At 32.6% G+C, this 23,990-nt stretch overlaps 2 protein-coding genes across 2 annotated transcripts; both read right to left on the minus strand.

Annotated features, from left to right (window-relative positions):
- Positions 1-249: 249 nt before the first annotated feature.
- On the minus strand, positions 250-4,035 carry LOC117923194 (putative receptor-like protein kinase At4g00960). Its single transcript, XM_034841424.1, has 7 exons — positions 3,216-4,035; positions 2,828-2,947; positions 2,199-2,320; positions 1,877-2,087; positions 1,441-1,678; positions 1,140-1,290; positions 250-1,013 (listed from the first exon to the last, which is right to left on the minus strand). Exons 1-7 carry the CDS (start codon positions 4,033-4,035, stop codon positions 675-677), a joined length of 2,001 nt encoding a protein of 666 aa, XP_034697315.1. The 3' UTR covers positions 250-674.
- Positions 4,036-12,019: 7,984 nt separating this feature from the next.
- Positions 12,020-23,616, minus strand: LOC117923195 (putative receptor-like protein kinase At4g00960). Its single transcript, XM_034841426.1, has 6 exons — positions 23,151-23,616; positions 13,482-13,537; positions 13,167-13,377; positions 12,690-12,927; positions 12,374-12,524; positions 12,020-12,250 (listed from the first exon to the last, which is right to left on the minus strand). Exons 1-6 carry the CDS (start codon positions 23,614-23,616, stop codon positions 12,020-12,022), a joined length of 1,353 nt encoding a protein of 450 aa, XP_034697317.1.
- Positions 23,617-23,990: the final 374 nt, after the last annotated feature.

Raw genomic sequence — 23,990 nt, forward strand, 5'->3', positions numbered from 1 at the left:
CCAGCATTTGTTTTCAATTTCAAGGAACCATTCTTAGTTCTCTTTTTGAATTGAGGGTTTTGGATCCTCAATTTTTTTTCTGTATTTATTTGGTATCAGGAATTCAAAATTTTCTAGAAAATTTTCTAGAGGTTCGAGAAAAAGCCAAGAAGAATCTCCACTCGTCAGCAATGTCAAAAACCCGGAACTGTCAAAACCTGGAGGTGGCCGCATAAGCCCCAGCGTGAGTGGACATGTCCAGCCAGCCCTTGCACCTGATAGGCCAAATAGCAGCACTTCCAGGCTCTCATATGATCTCGCTGCTGTTCTCGTTGCTGGTTGTTGTTCTGCTTTGGTGAATGACTCTTACTCTCCACAATATGCTAGTGAGCTATAATTTCCATAAAACCGACACTTCTAACTTCATCATTTTAAGTTGGAATTTGGCAAGACATATACTAGGGAAGCTTCTTAGTTAGGGCTCTCAATCGATGAGCTGCTAACCAAGGGCATTCGTTCAAAATAGGAACTCTATCGCCTAGAAAATTATGGAAAACAATAAAGGAATTAATACAACTCAAACATAATATTTGGACTTGCAACCCCACTTAATACATCCTCCAAACCTAAGGTTACACCAGATGATATCATTCTATTTACCCTTGGTTTTCAGCACAACCTCAATCCACAAAGCACTAACGTGGACTAAGTTCAGTGATAGAAACCTCATTTATGGACATATGCCCTATATTCTCAGGAGACTCGGTCACCACAAAATTAGACTCCAGTGGTAATAGTATCTCTTGCTCCATGCTATCGTGCATAAAAAGTGTGGGTCTGGAAGGTGCTGGGAGAGTAACAGAGTTGCTACTAAACATAGCAACAACTGAAGCCATAGTTGGTCTGTCAGCTACATTTTCTTGGACACATAGCAAACCAATATGGACGCATCTCATAATTTCATTTCTTGGACCAGACATTAATGTCGGATCTATCAAATTTGAAACTGTCCCTTCGCTCCAACTTTTCCATGCCTGCAAAAATTTCGTAACACATCCAACGTCAAAGAGAAAGTTCTTTAACCCTTTTAGTTTTGTGTGCCTTACGTACCAGTCTTATTCATTACAAAGAATGATATAGCAATAGATATTCATACTTACAAAGTTTATAAGATCTTCTGCATTCTCTCCATTGCGGAAACAATTATTCTTTTGACCACTAATAATCTCTAAAATCAACACTCCAAAACTGTAGACATCTGACTTAATTGAGAAGTTACCGTGCATTGCATACTCTGGAGCCATATACCCACTGCACGTTATTATCAATTAGATCAATTTCATTTACAATAATGTTAGCCAATTACTGTTGTAATTTATGGGATATGTTGACACATTTACTAGGACTAAAATAAAATGCACTTAGTAGTAATTGTTAGCTCTAGCAAGATTTTCTACTTACTAGGTCCCCAAAATTTTACTCGTCTCTCCTTGAGTTTGATCTACTGAAAGCAACCTTGCCATGCCAAAATTTGAAATTTTAGGATTCATCTCTGCATCTAATAAAATATTGCTAGCTTTAAGATCAAGATGAATAATCCGAAGCCTAAAATCTTCATGAAGGTAAAGAAGTCCTCGAGCAATGCCTTTAATAATTTTGTAACTCATGTCCCAATCCAATTGTAAACGTCTGGTGGGATCTACATATTAAAAAGTATATGTTATTGGGCTGAATTACAAACTATCAAAATTAAAATAACTGGCATGTAGGAAGGTCCCGATGAGATTGAAGATGTATTTCAAAAGGTCATTAGGATATCTTTTCTAGACATGATGCATTCCAAATAAAATTATTAGAGATACAATAAAGAATAATCGAGGCAAAAGTTAAATCATACCAAATATTAAGTAATCAAGGCTTCCATTAGGCACAAACTCATAGATGAGAAGTTTTTCAATTCCTTCCAAGCAGAAGCCTAGGAATCTAACCAAATTCCTGTGTTGAAGCTTTGCCACTAATAGGACCTCATTTTTGAATTGTAGTTCTCTTTCTCCAGAATCTCTAACCAACCTCTTCACAGCTATATCTTGCCCATTGGGAAGCTTACCCTGAAGATAAGTTAACATAAATGAAAAAGACACTTCAAATCACCCCAAGGGAATTTCAAAGTTGGAATTGAGAATATTATTTTTCTTTTCCATATATCTAGTTTTTACTACCTTGTAAACAGCACCAAATCCACCTTGTCCCAGCTTATTAGCATCAGAAAAGTTTTCGGTTGCAACTCTAATAGAGTTAAGGTCGAATTCCAAGGACTCTACACTCATGAGTTCATCCACACCTTCACAAAACAAGTTACAGATAAATGGAATGAAGTACATGCATGTTTATACAGGATAACACATTCAAGGAGCTTTAATTTAATTGTGCTTGGTTACACTGCTTGGGCAACCCAATGAAATCTTGCTTTTAACAGGTTTAATATATGTCCACTCACAAATCTCATGCTCAATCGATCCAACATCTTAGTAGCAATGGTTGAACTAATGCCAGGAATGATGACCCACTAAGCTTGAGTTATGAAAATAGCTAACATTTTTTAATTTATTTCAATTAAAATAATTATTAGGGGAAAAGGATCATGTCCATGCTGTCACACAAGGTAGCACATCATTGTAATTTGTCAGCCACATGATTTCAGAATATGTATGCCATGAGATAGAGACGACTTAATTGCCCCTTATCTATCCTATGTATTGAGTAGTATACTAAAAGAAAAAGTATAGGTTCTTGCCTTGACTAGTTTTTCTTCATTTAATTTCATGGCAAAAAATGGAAAGTAACTTACTTTCAAACTTCTCCTTCTGCTTTTGCTTTGTTAATAAGATGCAGATGCAGATGATAAGCATCACCGAAATTACTGTTGGGATAACAATGATGATGGCAGTTCTCCTTGTATTATCCTTTCCTGCAAAAACCAGAAATGTGCTCTGATTCAATTAGCCGAACGTTAAACTTTGGAATTGCTTCATGAGAGTTGGCATGCATCATTGAAATTTGCCTCCGTAACTATTTTGTTCCGAAGCATATTTTTGTCTCCAATCCGATTCAGTCAAATCTCCTTGTTTTCTTAATCTAATATTGTTTGAAGATTTTGAAGAGTAGAGCGTTTTGAAGGAGGATCAAGTACTATATGAAAACTTCAAAATTTTAGAGCATGGAGGTTGAGTTCATACGTTTTCCAGTTGTGCCAATGGATGGTGGGGGATGAGGAAGATTAACTGTAGGGGATGGAGATGAAGATGGTGATGGTGATGGTGCATCAGGCGGAGGTTGATAGAAACTGTACGTCTCATACCTAAAGTTACAGCTAGGCCCCAAAGCTCTTAATCCACTTTTCCCCTCGGCAAGTGTGGTTGGAACAGATTCATTAATAGTGTCCAAACAATCTGTGCATTGGTTGCTTTCTAAATTAGGCGTGCACTGGACAAGTGCATATATGGTTTCAGACTCAAGCATTGCTTCTCCTGTTGCATACTTGTGAAGAGGACCGCCTGAAGCAGCTTCATATTTCAGGTCGCGCAACAATTTTTGCAGCGCCGGAATGGCCTGCTCCACATCTGAGAAATTTTTTGGGTTTATACCAATAGCTAGAGGAAAATATTCCCCATCGCTGAATATGGAGCGGTTAGAGTAACGTAACATACAAGTATCGTAATGAATTATCGCTTCCTTGTAGTTAGGACAAAGCCGTCTGATTTCATGGCTAGAGGTGTTCACACAGCTACGGCATGTATCGGGCGTGAGATCGCCTCTACAGAGTGCAATTGCTTTCACTTCGCCAGCGGAGGAATTGTAAAACCCGTAGTCAACTGTGGTGTTGGAGAAGGAGGAGAGGAGGCTATCGAGGCTTGCCTTGTAGCTACTGTTGTTTGTGTAGTTACCTCCCTCTGGAATGCAGATTTCCGTTACGAAATTTGGATGCTGAGCAACAGTGAGGTGGATGATCAGAAATGATGAAATGAAAAAATGCAATTTCAAATAGCCCATTACCATTGTCTCAGGCTGCCCTACTGCCTATGCAATTGAGGCAGAGAGTTTTAGATAGATTTGGCTGATGGGGAAGGGATTGGATGTCAATTAAATATTAGCGTCTGCAATTCACATTACTTTGATATATCTGTCTTCATTTACAGGGATCTTATTAAATTATGGCTGAATAAGGCTGCTCAAGCCATTTGTAAAGCAAATAAATATTTAATTTAAAAAAAAAAAATATATGAAACTAAGCATCGTGGTAAAATCACTCCTTTCTTGTCTAAAAGCAATTAAAGGATTAGAAAACTAAAAGGTGTCATAAAGTAGTAAAAAAAAATTATTTAATTTTATTTTTTAAATAACATAAAACAAATAAATATTAAGGTTGTAACTATTTTCAAATCTGAAAAATGGTTTTTGTGAAAATCATTCTTTAATGTTTTATAAAACAAAAGAATTTATTTGGTATCTAAAATGTTTTTAACATATATTCAATGTTTTTAAATATATTTTAAAAATAAATTTTATATATAAAACAATTTTATGGAACAAAAGTTTGTTTGGTATCTAAATTATCTTATATATTTTTAAAATAACTTTGATATGCAGAGCACACTCCTTATAAAACAAAGTGAAAACAATCAAAAATAATTAAAAATATATTTTGAAAGGCTTTTTTTTTTTTTTTTTAAGAACGTAAAATTGTTTTTTTTTTCTGATTACTTAATCTTTTTTTTTTCTAGAAAACAAAAGGTTATTTTCAATTATCAAATAGCTCCAAAATTCTCCATTGAACAAATTTCAACAAGGGAGTTCAAATTGTTTAACATGATCCAACCACAGTCATGCCAAAAAAGGAATTTTCAAAAAAATAATCCAAAGTGCATATTTAAAATCTTAGGATCTAATTGATAATTTTTTTTTTAAATAATTTTTAAGAATGGTTTATAAAAACTATTTTCTAATTTTTTATAAAACAAACATTTGTTTGAGAACCTAAAATATTTTTAATTAATATATTTACTATTTTTTTAAACATATTTTAAAAATAACTTTTACATTCAATATTTTATTTATAATCTTTCTTCATATTTATATAATTATTTTATAAATTAATTATAAAAAACCTTTTTTCTATTTTTCGGTTACTAAATATGTTTTCGTTTTTACGGTTGTTCAAAATTTGAAGGTCGGTTTTGACATGCTAATCAATCATTAGGTTTCTTTGGCAAGGAAAAAATTCATTAGAATTCTTCAACACAAGAAATGCATTAATTAATAGGCATTGACCAATTTGGAATGGGAGTTTTAAGGCCGAGAATAAAGGCCACTTATTTTTCAAAAGAAAAAAAAAATCATTATTGTACTTTTTTGGCCGCCATTTGACATAGTCAACATGCATATCTGACTACATTGCACAAAAATGATGCTTCTATAAGCTGCGTTTTCCTTATTAAAATGAAGTATTTATATGTCTGCTTCAATATATTTTCAGCATTTTAATTTTAAAACCATAAATTGCTATATAAAAATATTTTTTTAAAAATATATATATAAATTTATTTTATCTCTATAAATATTAATTTAAAAATAGAATAAACATTCTTTAATACCAATTTTTTAAAATAGTTTTAAAAATTATTATTTTTTCAAAATAAGTTTCTAAAAGTTGGTGTATCTTATATAAAACTTATTATTATTTTCTAATTTTTAAAACATAAAATTGGAAGTGTACACACAATTTTTTAAAAAAAAATTATCATCATCATCATTATTATTATTATTATTAATAAATTTTTTAATATGCCAATAACACAATGAAGCATCTACAATTCTTGATAATAATCTGATTCAATGAATTAAAATGCTCCTTTTGAATTGTATTCTTTAATAATAAACTAAATGAGTATATTATTATCGTATTCAATATAATTGAAATTTTTTAGTATGCAGGTAACATGATGAAGCATCTACAATTCTCGATGATAACCTGATTCAATGAATTAAAATGCTCTTTTTGACTTGTATTTTTTAATAATAAACTAAACGGGTATATTTGTTTATACCATTGTAGATGAAAGTGGTCAAATGAGCAGTCAGAAAATGGGTAAATTCCAGCTGCTTGCTAAGAACTACGGTTGCCATATATTGGTCAGGATTCAAGATCAGTAGTGATGAGTGAGAGTAGGTTTTTTCATTAGCTCTCTTATTTTGTATGTATAATTTATACTGGAAAACTGCAATCTTCCAACGAAGGGAAGTTAAAATAAAATTTATTCTTTTTCAATTAAACCGCTGAAAGCAACCCAATCATTTCAAAATATCTACTCCATTCAAAAGGTTTGAGCGCTCCTCAGCTCTCCAAATATTTCGTGGTTTTTTTACTGAGCCTCCTGTGGGCTAATGCAGATTTTTCTAGACTAGCCGCCTTTAATCTTTTTTCCATGAAATATTAAACTCAATCGAGCATATATATATATATATATATATATATATATCTAACATTGTTAATTTTGTTGGAAATTCAAACTTGATTTAGAAACTTTTAAAATATTAGAATTAGATTTAGTCTCTAAAAATCAAAGGAGAATATTTTATTTTGAGTTATTATTTTAGTTTCTATTTTATACTTGCCAAATCCTAAAATGTTTTTAAATTTTATTATTAGGAATTTTTATTTTATTAAGTGTGAGTATTTATAAATAAAAGATTATGTAATATTTAAATAAGAGAGAGTGGTGGAATTAATATGATAAAGTTAACTCTCCTCAATTTTATCTTCTTTTGTAATTTTGTGTCTTTCTCTTTCAATACTACTACTCCAACAAATCATTATTAGAGTGTCCGTGCACCTAACATATTGGTATTAAAGTCATACGAAAAAGACAAGTGAGATATATACGTTTTAAATTCCTCAACTCAACAAAGACAATTACAACAATTGGAGTATCAAGATGAAGGCTTGGTTCAAATGATGCATGGGAGGTTGTAGATAAAGGTTATAAAGAGTCATGAGATGAAACCACTTGATCCCTAAATAAAAGAGATTTTTTGAAATATATGAGGAAGAGGAACAAGAAAGCTCTCATCATCATCTATCAAACAATGGATGAAGGTACTTTTGAGAATATTTCAAGTGTAACTATCTCTAAGGAAGTTTGAAAAATATTACTAAATACACCAAATAAAGTTGATAAGGTGCAAAAAGTTCATCTTCAAACTCATTGGAGAATTTGAAGGTTTGAATATGAAAGAATTATAATCAATCTCTGATTATTATTTTTTTTAGTATTGACTATTGTTAATTTATTAGAAAGAAATTGTGATATTTAAATGATATTTGTGTTTGAAAAAAGTACTTTGATCTTTAGATTCAAAGTTTGATTATATTCTTGTGACCATTGAAGAAATTGAGGATTTAGATTCTATGATCATCAATCAACTTATGGGATCATTGTAAGCCTATGAAGATTAAAAAAGAATCAAGAAAAATTATTAAAACTTCGTCAAACAAGAGAATATTGAAGAAAATTTTAATGAAAGAAGTTAGAATAAACATGACCATGGACATGATTGTGTATGTAGCCCGAGAAATAAAGGAAGAGGTAGTTCCGTCTATGGATGTGTTGTGGATTTAAGGTTTGACTTCATATTGGTGAAGCTCTCGTTAACCTATATGTTTAGAGTGGATATTTTTAAATACATCTTTTACTGGTATAGAATACTACTAATTTTTAGTCCACAACTAAAATCAATAGAATTTTAAATTGATATGATATAAAAATTTGATTAATAATATTAACATCTTATTTAAATTTAGGGTTGAGAGACCAAATTTTGCGGAGCCGCCCACGTACTTGCTTTAAAAAAATACAGGTCCAAAGACGCATCATTTTCATTGAATGTAGTCAGTCACACGCATGCTAAAATATTACCACAAAATGTTAATAGCTTTTAATTTTACCCTAACTCTCGGCTTCTCTTTGAGAAATTCCATGTACATGATCAATCTTCAAGTTTTCTTGTCTTCGAAGAAATGCATGTCAAAACCCGGTTGGCCAAGCTTTTATAAACATTTTCATGTAAAAGATTCAGCATGATGAGATTTGATATTTATATTTGGACTCGGCATTTCTTGGCAACTTTGGCATTTTGACTTTGGGTTGGATGGATGATCCGAAACCATTCGGAATTTCAACTCTTTATTGAAATGCATCAAACCATTTATTTAAATAGGTTACAGATGTAACAATAATAAAGCACCTTCAAGAAAGTTGACTTCCATTCTCCCCATAGGCGTATTTATAGGCATTAGGAACGTATGGATTTTATCTAAAATTCTTTGCAATCACATTGACAATAGGGCGGCCTGAAACAAAGAAAATGGGTTGTTTGGGACTGCTTTTCTTCATTTCATCCATTCAAATGCACCTTCTCACTATCGCTCTTGGCCAAAGTTTACTAATGCAATACTGCATTCGGGAGAGAGGTAACTACACCAACAACAGTGCCTACCAGGCAAACCTGGACCAGCCTCCTCTCCGCCTTCTCTAACACCACAGTTGACTACGGGTTTTACAATTCCTCTGCAGGCCAAGTAAAGGCATTTGCACTCTGTTGAGGTGATCTCACGCCAAATACATGCCGTAATTGCATTGGCACCTCTATTCATGAACTTAGACGGCTTTGTCCCAACTACAAGGAAGCATATATATACTATGATAATTGTATGTTGGGCTATTCTAATCGCTCCATATTCAGCATCGACAAACTTTCTCCAATTTATATTTCAGCCAAACTTGAAAATTTCTATTGATGAAAGTAATTTCAAAACTTTGAGATAGTTTAATGAGATTTTCAAATGGAAGGAAGAATAAACCAATAAAGATAGAGCCAAATCTAAGTGATAATGTTTTTTAGTAAGCATACAACATCTTAAACATCTATCCATGTTTGACTTTAAATCTCAACATAATCTACATTTGCAAAACACTAACGAGGATAGAGTTCAGTAATCGATGCCTCATTTACAAAAAATATGCCCTAATCTATTGTCAAAGGACTTAGAGGTCTCAGTTACCACCAAATTAGATTCAAGCAAGAAGGGTATCCCTCGTTCCATGCTACTAGCACGTGTTATGTCATGTTGTTGTATATCTTGTATAAATGTGTTATTTCAATCCCCTTGTGCATGATTTTAACCTTCTTTTATTATTGATTTGTCTTATGGACATCTTGTACATGTTACAACAATCCACCTTTGTATATTATCTCCTTTTTATCTATTTTATTAGGATTTATTTTGAGATTGTACGTTTGCTACCAATTCTAATCTTTGTGCATGTTTAGTATACTTCAACTCACCTTGATCCATATTTAGCCATTCTTTGATTTTTTGCTTTGATTGTATGTTTCTTGTGTATGTTGAGAGGCTTTTATTTTGATTTTATATCTTTTATCTCATTTGTGGGCTAACCCTTTTTCTATGTAAGCGTGTTGCCCTATTTTTAGGCACTTAGTAAGGTACGCTTCCTCTCTTTCTTAATTTATTCCTTTGATATGCATGCCTTGTTTTGGTTGTTTCATGCTCTCATTTGTTCTCACTTTCATCTTGTTATATGTTTTTCTTGTTATCTCTAGTATCCATTGGTTTATTTGTCAATTGTCTTAGTTCCCTCCACTTGTTTAGTAAAGTTTTGTTTTAAGGCTTAAAGGAGTGCTACCTTATGGTACTTTCCCGATAGGTAATCTAACCCCTAAACTTAAACTCGATTTTCAAAGATATGTTTTTCCAAATAGAGTCATTTTTAAGGTTTTATTTCTTATTTTGTTTTCCTTTTTAAAAATAAACAAAAATAAGTGGTAACTCTAATTTTACAAAAATTAGTTTTTCACAAAAAAAAAAAAAAAAAAAAAAAAAAAAAAACTAGTCTCATTATCGAGTGGAGGCGCACGTGAAAAATGCAAGTCCACAATTATCATTCTTAATTTTATGTTTTTGTGATCAATATTAGTTCTCAACATGCCTCAAACATAGAGAGTCCTTTAAGATTCTTGTGCTATAGAATGGTGCTTGATTAGTAAGGAGTTATAACAAATAAATATCCACTAAAACTCCCAATCTTTTCGCAAATATTGACTACTTGCTTCTAGTGCTCACATGTAAGTGACAATCGTGAGAAAAAATGGACTAAGAGCTTATAAATACATAAGAGAGGAGTGCTCAACTATAGTGTCCAACAAGCAACAAGCAAGCGACCCATGCAGGCAACCCTTTTTCTTTAGTGAGAAATTTTAGCTTTTTAGCTCCTTCTTGTTGCCACCTTATCTGTATATCCTGAGGCATCACTCCTATGCTACCCCATTAGTAGATTGGTTGGAAAAAATGTCAACTCACTCATCATATATATAATATTGGGCATACTAGGTTATCACATGAATGCCTCAAAATAGCCAGGGACATGTAATAAGATACAATTCTCAATGTTTATCATTGGTATTCTTTCACAAACTTACGAGGGCATTGTTTGCTTCTTTCTCAAATTGAGTTAAATGAAAAAAAAAAATTATTATCAACTAAACTTTTGAAGCTTTTTCTTGATTGTTCAAGGAACAAAAAACAAAATTTATTTCTTGAAGTTGTCTTTCTCTTTAGTCTTGAAAGTAGAGAAATGGCACTATATTGCTTCTAATACTATTTCATAGATTGGTTTTAAATTGCGGAGCTTCTTCTTTGAAGTAGTCTTTTAAGTCTTCTCTTCTTTTTCTTTTTCTTTTTCTATAGCCTTCTACTAAAGGAAAACATTTATAGATGTAGCTAGTTAGAACATTTAATTTGGTATCCTAAGATTTGAACTCTCTATTTCAAGGAATTTTGATCCCTAATTCTATTGATTTGTCTTCTTTACAAAAAATTTGGCAACAAGAGAACTTATCTTTATTTTATTCACTTTTGACTCTAATTTGATTTGATTTGATGTGATCTGATTTTTATTTTCCAAGACTTAATTTTATTGTTTCACTTATACAACTTAAGACATGTTAATAGGCCACACGTATGATGTGTAGCTTCATCATTTGTCAAACTTAAATTTGTTGAGTTTAAGAGTTAAAGTATTGAAGTGTCAAATTTGATTATCATCTTAATAATGATTTGAGCCAATCAAATTTTTAAATGTCTAGGAAAAGTTATTCTGAAAATTTTATATTTCTTTGGCTTGAATGGCTAAAAAAAATGATGACTGAAAAAAAATTATTATATTTAGTTTGTTAAAAATAAAATTATTTTTAAAGACAAAATTGTACTTTAACCAACAACATCATTTTGGTTCAAGCTCATCTTGTCAATCTCTTGTTATTTTGTAATTGTTTATACAATGGAAATCATATGTTGGATTATGACAAGAATTCAAACATCAATATTAAAAAATATGGTTGTGATTAACATATAGAAATGAATTCAAATAAAATATTCATATTGAGAATGTGGATTAACGTTGTGATTTGGATGTCTAAATTTTAAGTGAATTCAAATTATTGGAGACAAATTCATGGTACCAAAGTTTACGAATATTAAAATGTTATAGAAAAAAAATGGACAATCAATAAATATTAAATTTGGATATACAAAATGATTGAAATATTCTTATCCTTTCACCTAAAGAAAGTTTCCAAATTTGTTGAAAGAAAAAAAAAAAGTGAATGATCAATGAAAGAAATTCCAAAACTTTGAGATATTTTAATGACATTTTTAAAGGGAAGGAAGAATAAATTGATGAAGATAGAGCTGTTAAAATCTAAGTGATAATGTTTTTTAGTAAACGTACAACATTTCAGACATTGATATCCATGTTTGACGTTAAATCTCAACATAATCTGCATTTGCAAAACACTAACAAGGATAGAGTTCGGTAACTGATACATCATTTATGGATTTATGCCCTAATATGTTGTCAGTAGACTCAGTAACCACCAAATTAGGTTCTAGTAGGAAGGGTATCTCTTACTCCATGCTACTATGCATAAAAGATGGAGGTCTTGAAGGCACTGGGAGAGTGAGAGAGTTACCACTAAGCATGAGAACAACGAAATCCATGGTTGGTCTCTTAGTAACATTTTCTTGAACACATAGCAAACCAATATGGACACATCTCATAGTTTCACTTATTGAACCACACCTCAATATAGGATCTATCAAATTTGATATTGTCCCTTCCCTCCAACTTTTCCATGCCTGCAAGAATTTAACAATGTGTACATACATGTCAAAGACAAGGTTTAACTTTTTCAATTTTGTGGCCTTTACTATCTCATTTACTATACAAAGAATGATTTAGCAATAGATATTCATACTTACATGGTTTAGAAGATCTTCCACATTGTCTCCGTTGTGGAAACAATTGTTCCTTTGACCACTCATAATTTCTAGAGTCAATACTCCAAAACTATATACATCTGATTTAACTGAGAAGTTTCCATGCATTGCATACTCTGGAGCCATATACCCACTACATGTTATCATTATTTATATCAATTTCATTTCCTATAGTATTAATATATTAAAATAATATATAGGATATGTTGAAACTTTTGTTGGACTTTTGGATAACACATTTTAAAAATATAATGCATATAGTTATAATTATTAGCTCAAGTAAGATTTTCAAACTTACTAGGTCCCCACAATTCTACTTGTCTTGCCTTGAGTTTGATCTGTTGAAAACAATCTTGCCATGCCAAAATCTGATATTTTAGGATTCATCTTTGCATCCAATAAAATATTACTGGCTTTGAGATCACAATGAATAATCTGGATCCTAGATTCTTCATGAAGGTAAAAAAGTCCTCGAGCAATGCCTTTTATAATTTCATAACGTTTTTTCCAATTCAATTGTGAACGCCGAACCAAATCTACATATTCATAAGTATAAGTTATTGGGATGAATTATAAAAATGTAAATCTAGATTACTTGTAACAATTGTAGGATTGTGTTTTTCTATTTGAAATCACATGCATATGGACATCTAAGGAGACTACTAAGATTAAATATGTGTTCCTTGAGTTACAAAATCTTGGAAGGATGATTTTTCTAAACATGCATCTCAATGAAATTATTAGAACCAATGTTGAGGTAGAAGTGAAATCATACCAAATATAAAGTGATCAAGGCTTCCATTAGGTAGAAACTCATATATGAGAAGTCTTTCCATTCCTTCAAAGCAGAAGCCTAGAAGTCTAACCGAATTTCTATGATGAAGCTTTGCTACTAATAGGATCTCATTTTTGAATTCAAGTTCTCCTTGTCCAGAACCTCTAGACAACCTCTTCACAGCTATATCTTGTCCATTGAGAAGCATACCCTAAAAACACATCACATAAGTTATGTAGTTTAGATCACCTCCAAACCAATTCCAAAGTTCAAACTAAGATTGTTTTTCTTTTTCATATATATGGTTTTTTTTACCTTGTAAACAATGCCAAATCCACCTTGTCCTAGCTTGTTAGCATCGGAAAAGTTCTCTGTTGCAACTCAAATAGAGTTAAGGTTGAATTCCAAAGACTCTACACTAACAATTCCATCTGCACCTTCACAAAGGAAGTTGACAAATGCATGGAACAAATTAGGTGCATGTTTATATAGAAGCAACACATTCAAGGGGCTTTAATATAAAATCTTGCATTGAATAGCTAAAATTTATTTAATGTCTAGTCACTAAACTGCACGCTCAGTAACTCCAAAAGCCTAGTAACAATGGTTGAACCAATACTAAGAATTATAGCCCATCAAGCTTAGTCATTAATTTTTTATTTTTGTTTATTCTACTTTTACTGATATGATTTCATGGAAAAAAAAATGGAGAGCAACTTTTTGAATGACAAGTAATGATATATCACAACTTACTTTCAACATTATCCCTCCCCTTTTGCACTCTTAAAAAGGCGTAGATGAAGATGCAAATGATAAGGATTATTGAAATAATTGTTGAGATAACAATGATGATGACATGAGTTCTCCTCATATTACTTTTTCCTGCAAAACAAAAGATATACTCTTATTAAGTTGTGTGACCCTTCAACTTCAAATTTTTTTACGAGTTAACAACATTGAAGTTTGCATCAAAAAAAGTTACATTGAAGTTTGTATCAAAAAATGTTTTAGTTTAAAACATAATTTGTCTCCAAATTCAATCAAATCTATTTGTGTATTTTATTTGAATAGAAATTTTGATTTTAGGAGGCTTCAGACTTCATCATATTTGAATTTGAGTTTATTCAAGTAATCAAATTAAACGTACATTTAAGGCTGATAAAGATTTTGGAATGCTAATTACATGAAGAAAAAAAATGCTAAAAAAGCATTTGAAAAGTTTGGAAAGCATGCAAAATGAAAGAGGAATGGTGTTAGCTTTTGATTTAATTTGCTTTGTTGTGTGTGTACTGAATTTACTCATGAAATCTTATTTTTGTCCTTTTAATCTCTAATTAAACTATAGTTTTGGAATTAGTTAAATCCAAATGTTCACTTCCTAGGCCAAAAAAAATATTTTAAAAGAAACAAACACCAATAGTACAATTTTCAAGTATTGAATGTTATAATCTTAAGAATTTGAGTTCAATTAATGTAAAATATGAGGTCATGATGTTGTTAAATGAATATAAATTTAAAATCAACACTATTGAGAAGATAGAGATGTGATTTGTGTTACAATTCAAATGAATTAATTGTAACAAAAACAGAGATTTAATAACACATAAAAATGTCAAAAAAGAATCATATCAAGGTTCAAATCAACACTTAGAAAAGATAATTAATGCTAACCAAATCTTACTTGCACTAACAAAATTTAGATTATCTTCAAAGATTAAGCCCTAGATCATCTCTAATTAATTAGGTCATAGACCATATATCATTGATCTAAAACAATTCACAATGAATCCAACCAAAAGAAAGAATTCTATAAGTCATTCAAGCATCAAGTATGTCATAAATATGAGAGACCTCAAAAGCTCTTTGAATGAGAATAAGAAATCTTGAATCTATAGTAGGAGGTGAGTTTAGCCTCAAAGTCAATGCATCCTTGTGTCAATCCTTGCCTATGACAATCCTCTTCCAAATGTAAGAAGTTTCAGCTACTAACCATGGTGAAGAATGGTTTCTTCATCATGTTTGATAACTTAGACAATAAGACAAAATGAGAAAAATGGAGAGATATGACGTAAAATTTTCAAATTCAAATTCTAGATCTTAGATTCCAGTTACAAATAGTTCCTAACTAACAACTAACTTATTTATAGTGTTTTACATGCCAAGTGACCCAATAATATAATGCTTCACATAATCCAAAAAATAAAATAAAATTATGTAGAATCCCCAAAGCACAGTAGTAGTAAAATAGTAAAAACTCAAGACAAGTCTTAGATCAAAATTTTAACATTAAGACTAAGCGAAATTGATACAAGCTAATACAACATCTATATAGCACATAGCCCTCATGTATAGAAACACAAATCAGTACATAGTCACAGTATTGATGTTGATTTAATGTTGATATCCTGATCTGATGTCGAAATGAACTTTCTACAAAACTTTGATACATTAGGACTTTTTGATGCCTCAATTCCTTATCGATTTCCATTTTGATACTTCTTTGCTTTATCAAAGTGAGCAAGGTCCACAACCAGTACCTATTGGAACTTTTCAATACCATAAGAGTGTATTAAATTGAAACCGATATTACCTGTTCTTATCGAATCACTACCCTGATATTACAATATGTCAAATTTAGTATGGAAATGTTTTTGGTATTTCGATACCAACTATGAAATGCCCCTTCTTATCTCTTGATCTTTAACTTGCTCCTTACTTTCCTTATTCTCTTGAATCATTTTCAAGATTTTCTTTCCCCATTTCTGCATCAAATCTTATAGATTTTCACAATTATTTCCCAAAAGGGCACTAGCTCAATTATAGGCTTAAGTTAACTAATTTGTATGCTTTTCCTCTACAATTTTAACTAAGAAAATGTCATAATTTGCATATAAATCAAGTGTGACCATTCAAACGATCATATAAGCATTCAAAACAGTCCCTCATGTTTTTGGTTTTCTAACTTCATTTTTTAAGTAAAAAGTTCATTTTTGGAATATCTTACAAAATACAAACTCACCATAATTAATTCCTAGGATTTTTCAATTATGAATAACCATGTTATATTGAAAATTGGGAGACTTTGAAAAACCCTAAGTGGGAAATAAACGGGAAAAAAATGTACCTAACAGAGCAATTTTCATCTTCCAAGTTTGAATCTCCATCTCTCAAACCTGTCAAGATCTATCTTAAAAGTACATTTGACTACAACAAAGGTCAGAGATCTCATCTCAAAAATGCAATAAAGGTTTTGAGGTATCCATTGAGAAGTATAAGGCTTGTTGCATCAAGCACATGGAAAAGGAGTGTAAGTGTTAATAATATGACCCTAGGGAGTAGGTGCATTTTGTCACGTAAAACTACATACTTAGTGAATTGTTTAGCAATCAAGAGACCACCCATGGTTTTTTACACCTAGAGATTGCTAGGTGATTTTTTTCACATCATATCCTATGTTCATTCATGCTACCAGTTTTATTTATTGATGCATAGGATTGATATACTTTCACTAAAGAATTAATCAAAATGGAAAAATTAAAAGTTGGTAATAAATAATTTAATTTAGGGACTACCTGTTTACCCTTTTTAGGTAGTCTCATATATTAAGACAACATAAAAAAAAAATTTCAATTGGTATTAGAGCAGGTTGATCTTCTAAAATCATATTTTTATAATTCATGTTGACTTGATCAATGGAACCACAAAGAGTGGAAACCTCAATCAATTGTTCTTCATTCTTTGATAGGAATAATTACCCTCATTGGAAGGTTTGGATGGAATTTTTTCTTTAAATTCAGAGTGAAACAGTCTAGAATATAGTGGAATATAGGTGGTCACCCCTTATCTTAGTTAACAAGATTAGTAGTCCAACTAATGAATTAAATCCCAAGAGTGGAATAAATTGGTCAATGAAGGAAGTGAGACAAATGTCAAAGCCTTTTACTATATTTTTAATGGGGTTAGTCCTAATAAATTTCCCAAGATTGCCAAATGTAAATACACTAAAGAGGCTTCGAACATTCTTGTAGTAACACATGAGGGCATCTCACTATAAAGTTATTAAAATTGTAAATGTTAACTTTAAAGTTTGAAAGCATAAAGATGAAATATGGTGAGGCTTTCTCTAAGTTATACTAAACTCAATATATTCTTAGTTGTTGTTTCAATCCAAGAGAAAAAATCCCTAAATCGAAAGTGATAAAAAATAAATAATAAAAATTTTGAGATTTCTCCTTAAGAGATTTAGATATAAAGTGATTAGGAAAGTAAAAAAATGAGGACAAGTTGAGAGTTGATAAACTTATAGGTCCACTTCAGACCTATGAAATGACTCTATCATCCCTAAGATAGCAAAAAATGTAGCACTAAAGGTTTCCTTTAAAGGAAATTTTGAGTTTGAATAGTCACCTTTTACTCAATCTAAAATTTCTTCTTTTGCCAAAAAAATTCAAAATTTTTAAAAAATGTAAAAGGAGGTAAACACAAAAGATGACTCAAAGAAAGGGAATAAATCTTTATTCAAGAAAAATAACGAGAAATGTCCATCAAAATCATCTCAATTTGTGTGTTTCAACAGTAAAGGGAAATGGCACTCCACTTTGGATTGCTTTACACCCAAAAAGAGTAATAATTCCATAGGCTCAAATAAAAATGAAGGTGATAATAACCTTATTGCTTTCATTACCCCAATTCCCTAAAATTGAACCAAAAAATCTTGTTGAATCTAGTGGTTATCGAGAGAAAAGGGAATTTGAAACGTTCAAGAAATATATAATGCTTTGTACCAGGAAAGCAATGATATAAAATGTGAGAATGTAAAAAATAAAGAAAATCTAAAAAAAAAAAAAGATTTCTCATATTGAAAACCTAAAGTCTAAGAATAGTGATTTAAATATTGAAAAAAATATATTCTAAAAAAAAATGGCATGGATGATAGGTTTAAGGAACTTATGATTGAAAAAGAAAATTTAATTGAAAACATTAAGTTTAATAAATCTGAACGCTATGAAGCGGTGGTTAAAAATGATTTTCTTACTTTGGAGCTAGATCACGTTAGAAAAACTTAGGAAGTTAAAATGAAATCTTTAATCCTAGTTCTAAAATTTTGAGTGAAGGAATCAAAAATGGAAAGCCCCATAGAGATAAAAAAAAAAAAAAAAAAGGCTTGGTCTACTTAAGTATGTTTGAAACTCCCACGAGTGGAAAGACTATTTTTGTAAGATGTAAGGAAGATTCCTCTTCCAGAAATCTACCTCTGTACATGTCCTCAAAAGCACAAGTTGCAATAAATCTAAACATGCGGTTCCACTATGTGTTATGGCAGGCTCTTCTAAAAATTTCAATCTCATGCAAATTGGCTAGTTAATTAATTAAATTCCCTTAGGAGTCAGATCTTGAATGTCTAGGCCTAGGAAATATCTATCTCTCACTACCCTAAAACTAGGGAAATTTGGGTTCAGAACGAAGGCCTAATTGCACTTCAAGGTAGAAGCTTAGTGAGTTCCAAGTTTTCTTCTTTAAAAGAAAGAGATCAAAGAGATGCATTATAAGCCTTGGGAGTCAATTCTGTTTTTACACATAATTCTGTACCAATTTAGTTATTTTTGGGTGGCCCCATCTTTCAGCAATACTCCAAAGCACCTTGATGATTTTCAATTCATATCATGGTGTTGAGATATTAGGAATGCTTTCCTTATATCATTCTTTCCTTATATCATTCAGTGTTGAGATATTAGGAATGTTTAGATATTAGGAAAGTTGAGATATTAAGAATTTTGAAATATTAGGAAAGTTGAGATATTATGATATTAGTCGTTATTTCCTTGTATAATTCTTTCTCATTCTTAGAATGGTGATTACCCTCTATATATACTATGTACATGAACGAATGAAAGAATGAATAAAAAATCTACCATTTATCAATTTGAAAATGGTATCAGAGCTATGGAACTGAAATCCTGGATATTTTGTCACTATGGCAGTCCGACAGCGATCAACCATCCTAAGACAAGCCCTAATATTGATAAGTCAACCTTCAAATGCACTCACTGCAATAAGACTGATCCCACCAGTCCAAATATCCCACAATTTCAAAGCAACGATTCTTGGTATGACTAGGAAAACAATGAGGAACCGAGGGTTTGAACCATGGACCTTTAGATCATGTTTAGGCTATCAACACTTTGTTATTAATGATAATAATCGTGATCAACGAAATAAGGATTCCAAGAAAACCTCAACTGCAACTGTTGCCGAAATAAAAACAAAGGTTAATGTTGTTGAGAAAGCCTCTGCATTGGTAGCCGCTATAGATCATGGTGGTAAGTTTTTAAATACTTTTACACCTGTTATTAATAGTGCATGGATAATTGATTCTGGTGCTACAGATCATATGACTTTTGATTCTAGACAGGTTTCACCCCTTAGACCTTCCTCACAAAAATTTTTTCCACAGCCAATGGTAACACAACCCTAGTCATTAGGGAAGGATCTTTAACTCTTACTGATACTTTGAATTTGGATTCTGTTTTAGTTGTTCCATCTTTAGATTACAATCTTTTGTCAGTTTCTCAAATCACTGCAATCTTATCTTGTATTGTCATTTTTTTTGTCTGAATTTTGTGTGATTAAGGACATCCAAACAAGACAGGCGATTGGTTGTGATATTGAGCGGGGAAAACTCTATTACTTGGACTTGCAATCAAAGGATTCAAATAAGTTGCAACAAGCCTTGATGGCAAATGGATCTAAGAGGGAGAAGAAAAAGTCTGAAATTTGGTTGTGGCATCGACGTCTGGGACATGCTTCCTTTAGTTATTTAAAAAAAAAAATTCCTAGTTTGTTTGCAAATAGTGATATTTGTGAATTGGCTAAAAGTCATCGTGCTCCATTTCCATTAATTTTGAATAAAAGTCCATTTCCTTTTATGCTTATACATTCTGATGTTTGGGGCCCATCCAAAGTCTCAACTTTGAGTGGCTCACGTTGGTTTGTTTCTTTTATTGATGATTGTACCAAAATGACATGGTTATGCTTGATGAAGACCAAAGATGAAGTGAACTTATTGTTTCAAAATTTTCATAAAATGATTGAAACTCAGTACAATGCAAAGGTTCGGGTTCTGCGTAGTGATAATGGTGGAGAATATCAAAGTTCTGATCTTCAAAAGTATTTGGAAGGACATGGCATCATTCATCAGACTACTTGTTCCAATACACCCCAACAAAATGGAGTCGTTGAACGGAAAAATCAGCACTTGTTAGAGGTTGTTCATGCTTCCTTGATAGCAGCAAAAACACCGATATCTTATTGGGGAGAAGCAATCACATCTGACGCATACTTGATCAATCGGGTACCTTCCAGCTCAATTAACTTCCAAACACCTCTCCAAGCTCTTACTAATGTCGTAGTTGCCCCAACTGTCCTAAATCTACCTCCTCGTGTTTTTGGTTGTGTGGCATTTGTGCATCTACATAAACACCAACGCACCAAGTTAACTTCTCATGCATTGCAATGTGTGTTCATTGGATATGCATTGCACAAAAATGGATATCGATGTTACCATCCTCCAACTCGACAAATGTATATTACAATGAATGTGGTGTTTCATGAATATTCGATGTATTTTTCATCTGAGTCTGAACTTCAGGGGGAGTACCATAAGGAAATTCAAACTCTCAATTATGATTATCATATCTCTAAGGAGGATGAAGCTGGACAATCTGAACTAGTGAACTAGGAAGCGGGTGAGTTGGATATGAGTGGTCAACAATTTGGGTCCATAGATGTCTTCACTGAAATACCAAACCAATTGTCGTCTGTTGAGGGTGTTCTTAATTTGAAACCTAATCCATTCATGAAACGGTTACCACACCGTCATAATAGAGGTATTCCTAAACCCACATATGAACCTGAATTGTCTACCAAAGTCAAATATCCCATGAGCAACTATGTGTCTAACCATCGTTTGTTTGAATCAAATAAGTCATTTGTAAATCAATTATCTACTATAGTTATTCCTAACAGTGTGGAGAAAGCCTTAATTGATCCAAGGTGGAAAGCAGTCATGAATGAAGAGATGAAATCATGTAGAAGAATGAAACATGGGAACTCGTAGAATGTCCACCAGGAAAGAAGCCAGTTGGGTGTCGTTGATCTATACTGTGAAGTACAAGGTAGATGGTAGTATTGAACGATTTAAAACAAGACTGGTAGCAAAATGGTACACCCAAACTTATGGAATTGACTACAAAGAGACATTTGCACTTGTAGCTAAGATCAACACAGTTCGAGTATTACTATCTTTAGCTGCAAACCTAGATTGGCCATTACAACAGTTCGATGTGAAAAATGTCTTTCTACATGGCAAGTTATCTGAAGAAGTATATATGGATCTTCCACTAGGATGCATGGTGTTAGAAAAGCAATGTCAGAAGGTGTGCAAATTGAAGAAGTCATTGTATGGGTTGAAGCAATCCCCAAGAGTATGGTTTGGAAGGTTCACAAAGTCAATGAGAGTTTTTGGCTATCGTCAAAGTAATTCACATCACACTTTGTTCTTGAAAAACAACATGGTAAGATTACGGTACTCATCGTATATGTGGATGACATGGTAGTTACAGGAAATGATCTTAAAGAAAGAAAAGCTCCACAAAATTATCTATCTAGAGAATTCAAAATGAAAGATCTAGGTCCTCTGAAATACTTTCTTGGGATTGAAGTTTCTCAATCAAGTGAAGGAATTTTTCTGTCTCAAAGAAAGTATGCCTTAAATCTTTTACAGGAGACTGGAATGTCGGGATGTCAACCTATTAATACACCAATAGAAGAAGGTCTGAAATTGTGTGTTGAGCCTAATCAAGTATCAACCGATAAGGGAAGATACCAGAGACTTGTGGGGAGATTAATGTACTTAGTTCATAAAAACCAGATCTTGCTTATGCATTGAGTGTAGTGAGTCAATACATGCATAATCCTGGAGAACAACATATGAATGCAGTCATGCGTATTTTGAGGTATTTGAAGAATGCTCCTGGGAAGGGAATTTTGTTCGCTAAAAATGTTGATCATCAGAGTATAGAAGTATATACTGATGCTGATTGGGCCGGTGCAGTGGATGATAGGCGATCTACATCTGGTTACTTTACCTTTGTATGTGGTAATCTTGTGACATGGAAAAGTAAGAAGCAGAATGTCGTTGCTCGTTCAAGTGCAGAAGCAGAATTTAGAGGTATGGCTCTAAGACTTTGTGAGGCATTATGGCTAAGACTCCTCTTACAGGATTTAGGTTACCTATCTAAGCAACCAATCCGATTGTTTTGTGACAATAAAGTCGCATGTGACATTGCTCATAATCCAGTACAACATGATCGTACAAAGCATGTCGAGGTGGATAGATTCTTCATTAAGGAAAAGTTGGATGATAAGATTGTGGAATTGCCTAAGATTCGATCAAAAAATCAATTGGTCGATATCCTCACCAAAGTTGTCTCAAGTCAAATGTTCTCAAATTTTTTAGACAAGTTGGGCATGTGTGACATCTATGCACCAACTTGAGGGATAGTGTTGAGATATTAGGAATGCTTTCCTTATATCATGCTTTCCTTATATCATTCTTTCCTTATATCATTTAGTGTTGAGATATTAGGAATGTTTAAATATTAATAAAGTTGAGATATTAGGATATTAGTTGTTATTTCCTTATATCATTATTTCCTTGTATCATTCTTTCTCATTCTTAGAATGGTGATTACCCTCTATATATACTCTGTACATGAACAAATGAAAGAATGAATAAAAAAACTACCATTTATCAATTTGAAGACATGGATACCTATTTTTCACATGAGCATACATTCTCCTAGAAGAAGAGGATATGCCACATTATTGTAGGATTTTCCAATGCATCGTGCCATTTTCAATTTAAATGCAGTGCCACATGCAAAGTTTAAAAGCAGTCATGGAGGTTGAGGTGCATACCGTTGCCAGTTGTGCCATTGGATGGTGAAAGAGAAGGAAAATCAGTCGTTGGAGATGGAGATGGTGATGAAGATGGTGGTGGTGCATCAGGCAGACTCTGATAGAAAGGGTATAACTCATACCTTATGTTACAGCTAGGCCCCACGATATCTGCTCCTCCACCTTTCCTTGTAATATTATTGGTTTGAATAAGTCCAATATACTTATCCAAACAATCTTCGCATTGAAGCTCTTGTGAGTCAGGAGTACACTGGACAAGCACGTATAAGACACGACCTTGAAGCATTGCTTCTCCCATTGCATACTTTCGCAGAGGACCGCCTGATGCAGCTTGATTTCTTAGGTCACATAACAATTTTTGCAGCACGGGAATGGCCTCAGTCACATTTGGGAAATTTCCAAGGGTCGTCCCAACAAAACATGGAGAAATTTCCCCAATGCCAAATATGGAGCGGTCAGAGTAACGGAACATACATGTTTGGTAATATATAATGGCTACCTTGTAGTAGGGACATAGCCGTCGGAGGTCATGGCTTGAGTCACTAATACAATCACGACATGTATCGGGCGTGAGATCGGCTCTACAGAGTGCAATTGCGTTCACTTGGCCAACAAAGGAATTGTAGAACCCGTAGTCAGCAGTGGTGTTAAAGAAGAAGGAGAGGAGGCTTTCAAGGTTAGCCTGGTAGGTACTGCTGTTGGTGTAGTTACCTCTCTCTGTGACGCAGAATTAGCCTAGGAATGATTGCTCCTGACCAAAAAGTTGCATGAGAAGGGATGAAGTGAATAAAGCCATTGCCATTGTTTCACGCCACCCTATTCTCTATGCAATTGCAGAGAATTTTA

Source organism: Vitis riparia, chromosome 10 (assembly GCF_004353265.1).
Source record: "Vitis riparia cultivar Riparia Gloire de Montpellier isolate 1030 chromosome 10, EGFV_Vit.rip_1.0, whole genome shotgun sequence".
Classification (NCBI taxonomy): Eukaryota; Viridiplantae; Streptophyta; class Magnoliopsida; order Vitales; family Vitaceae; genus Vitis; species Vitis riparia.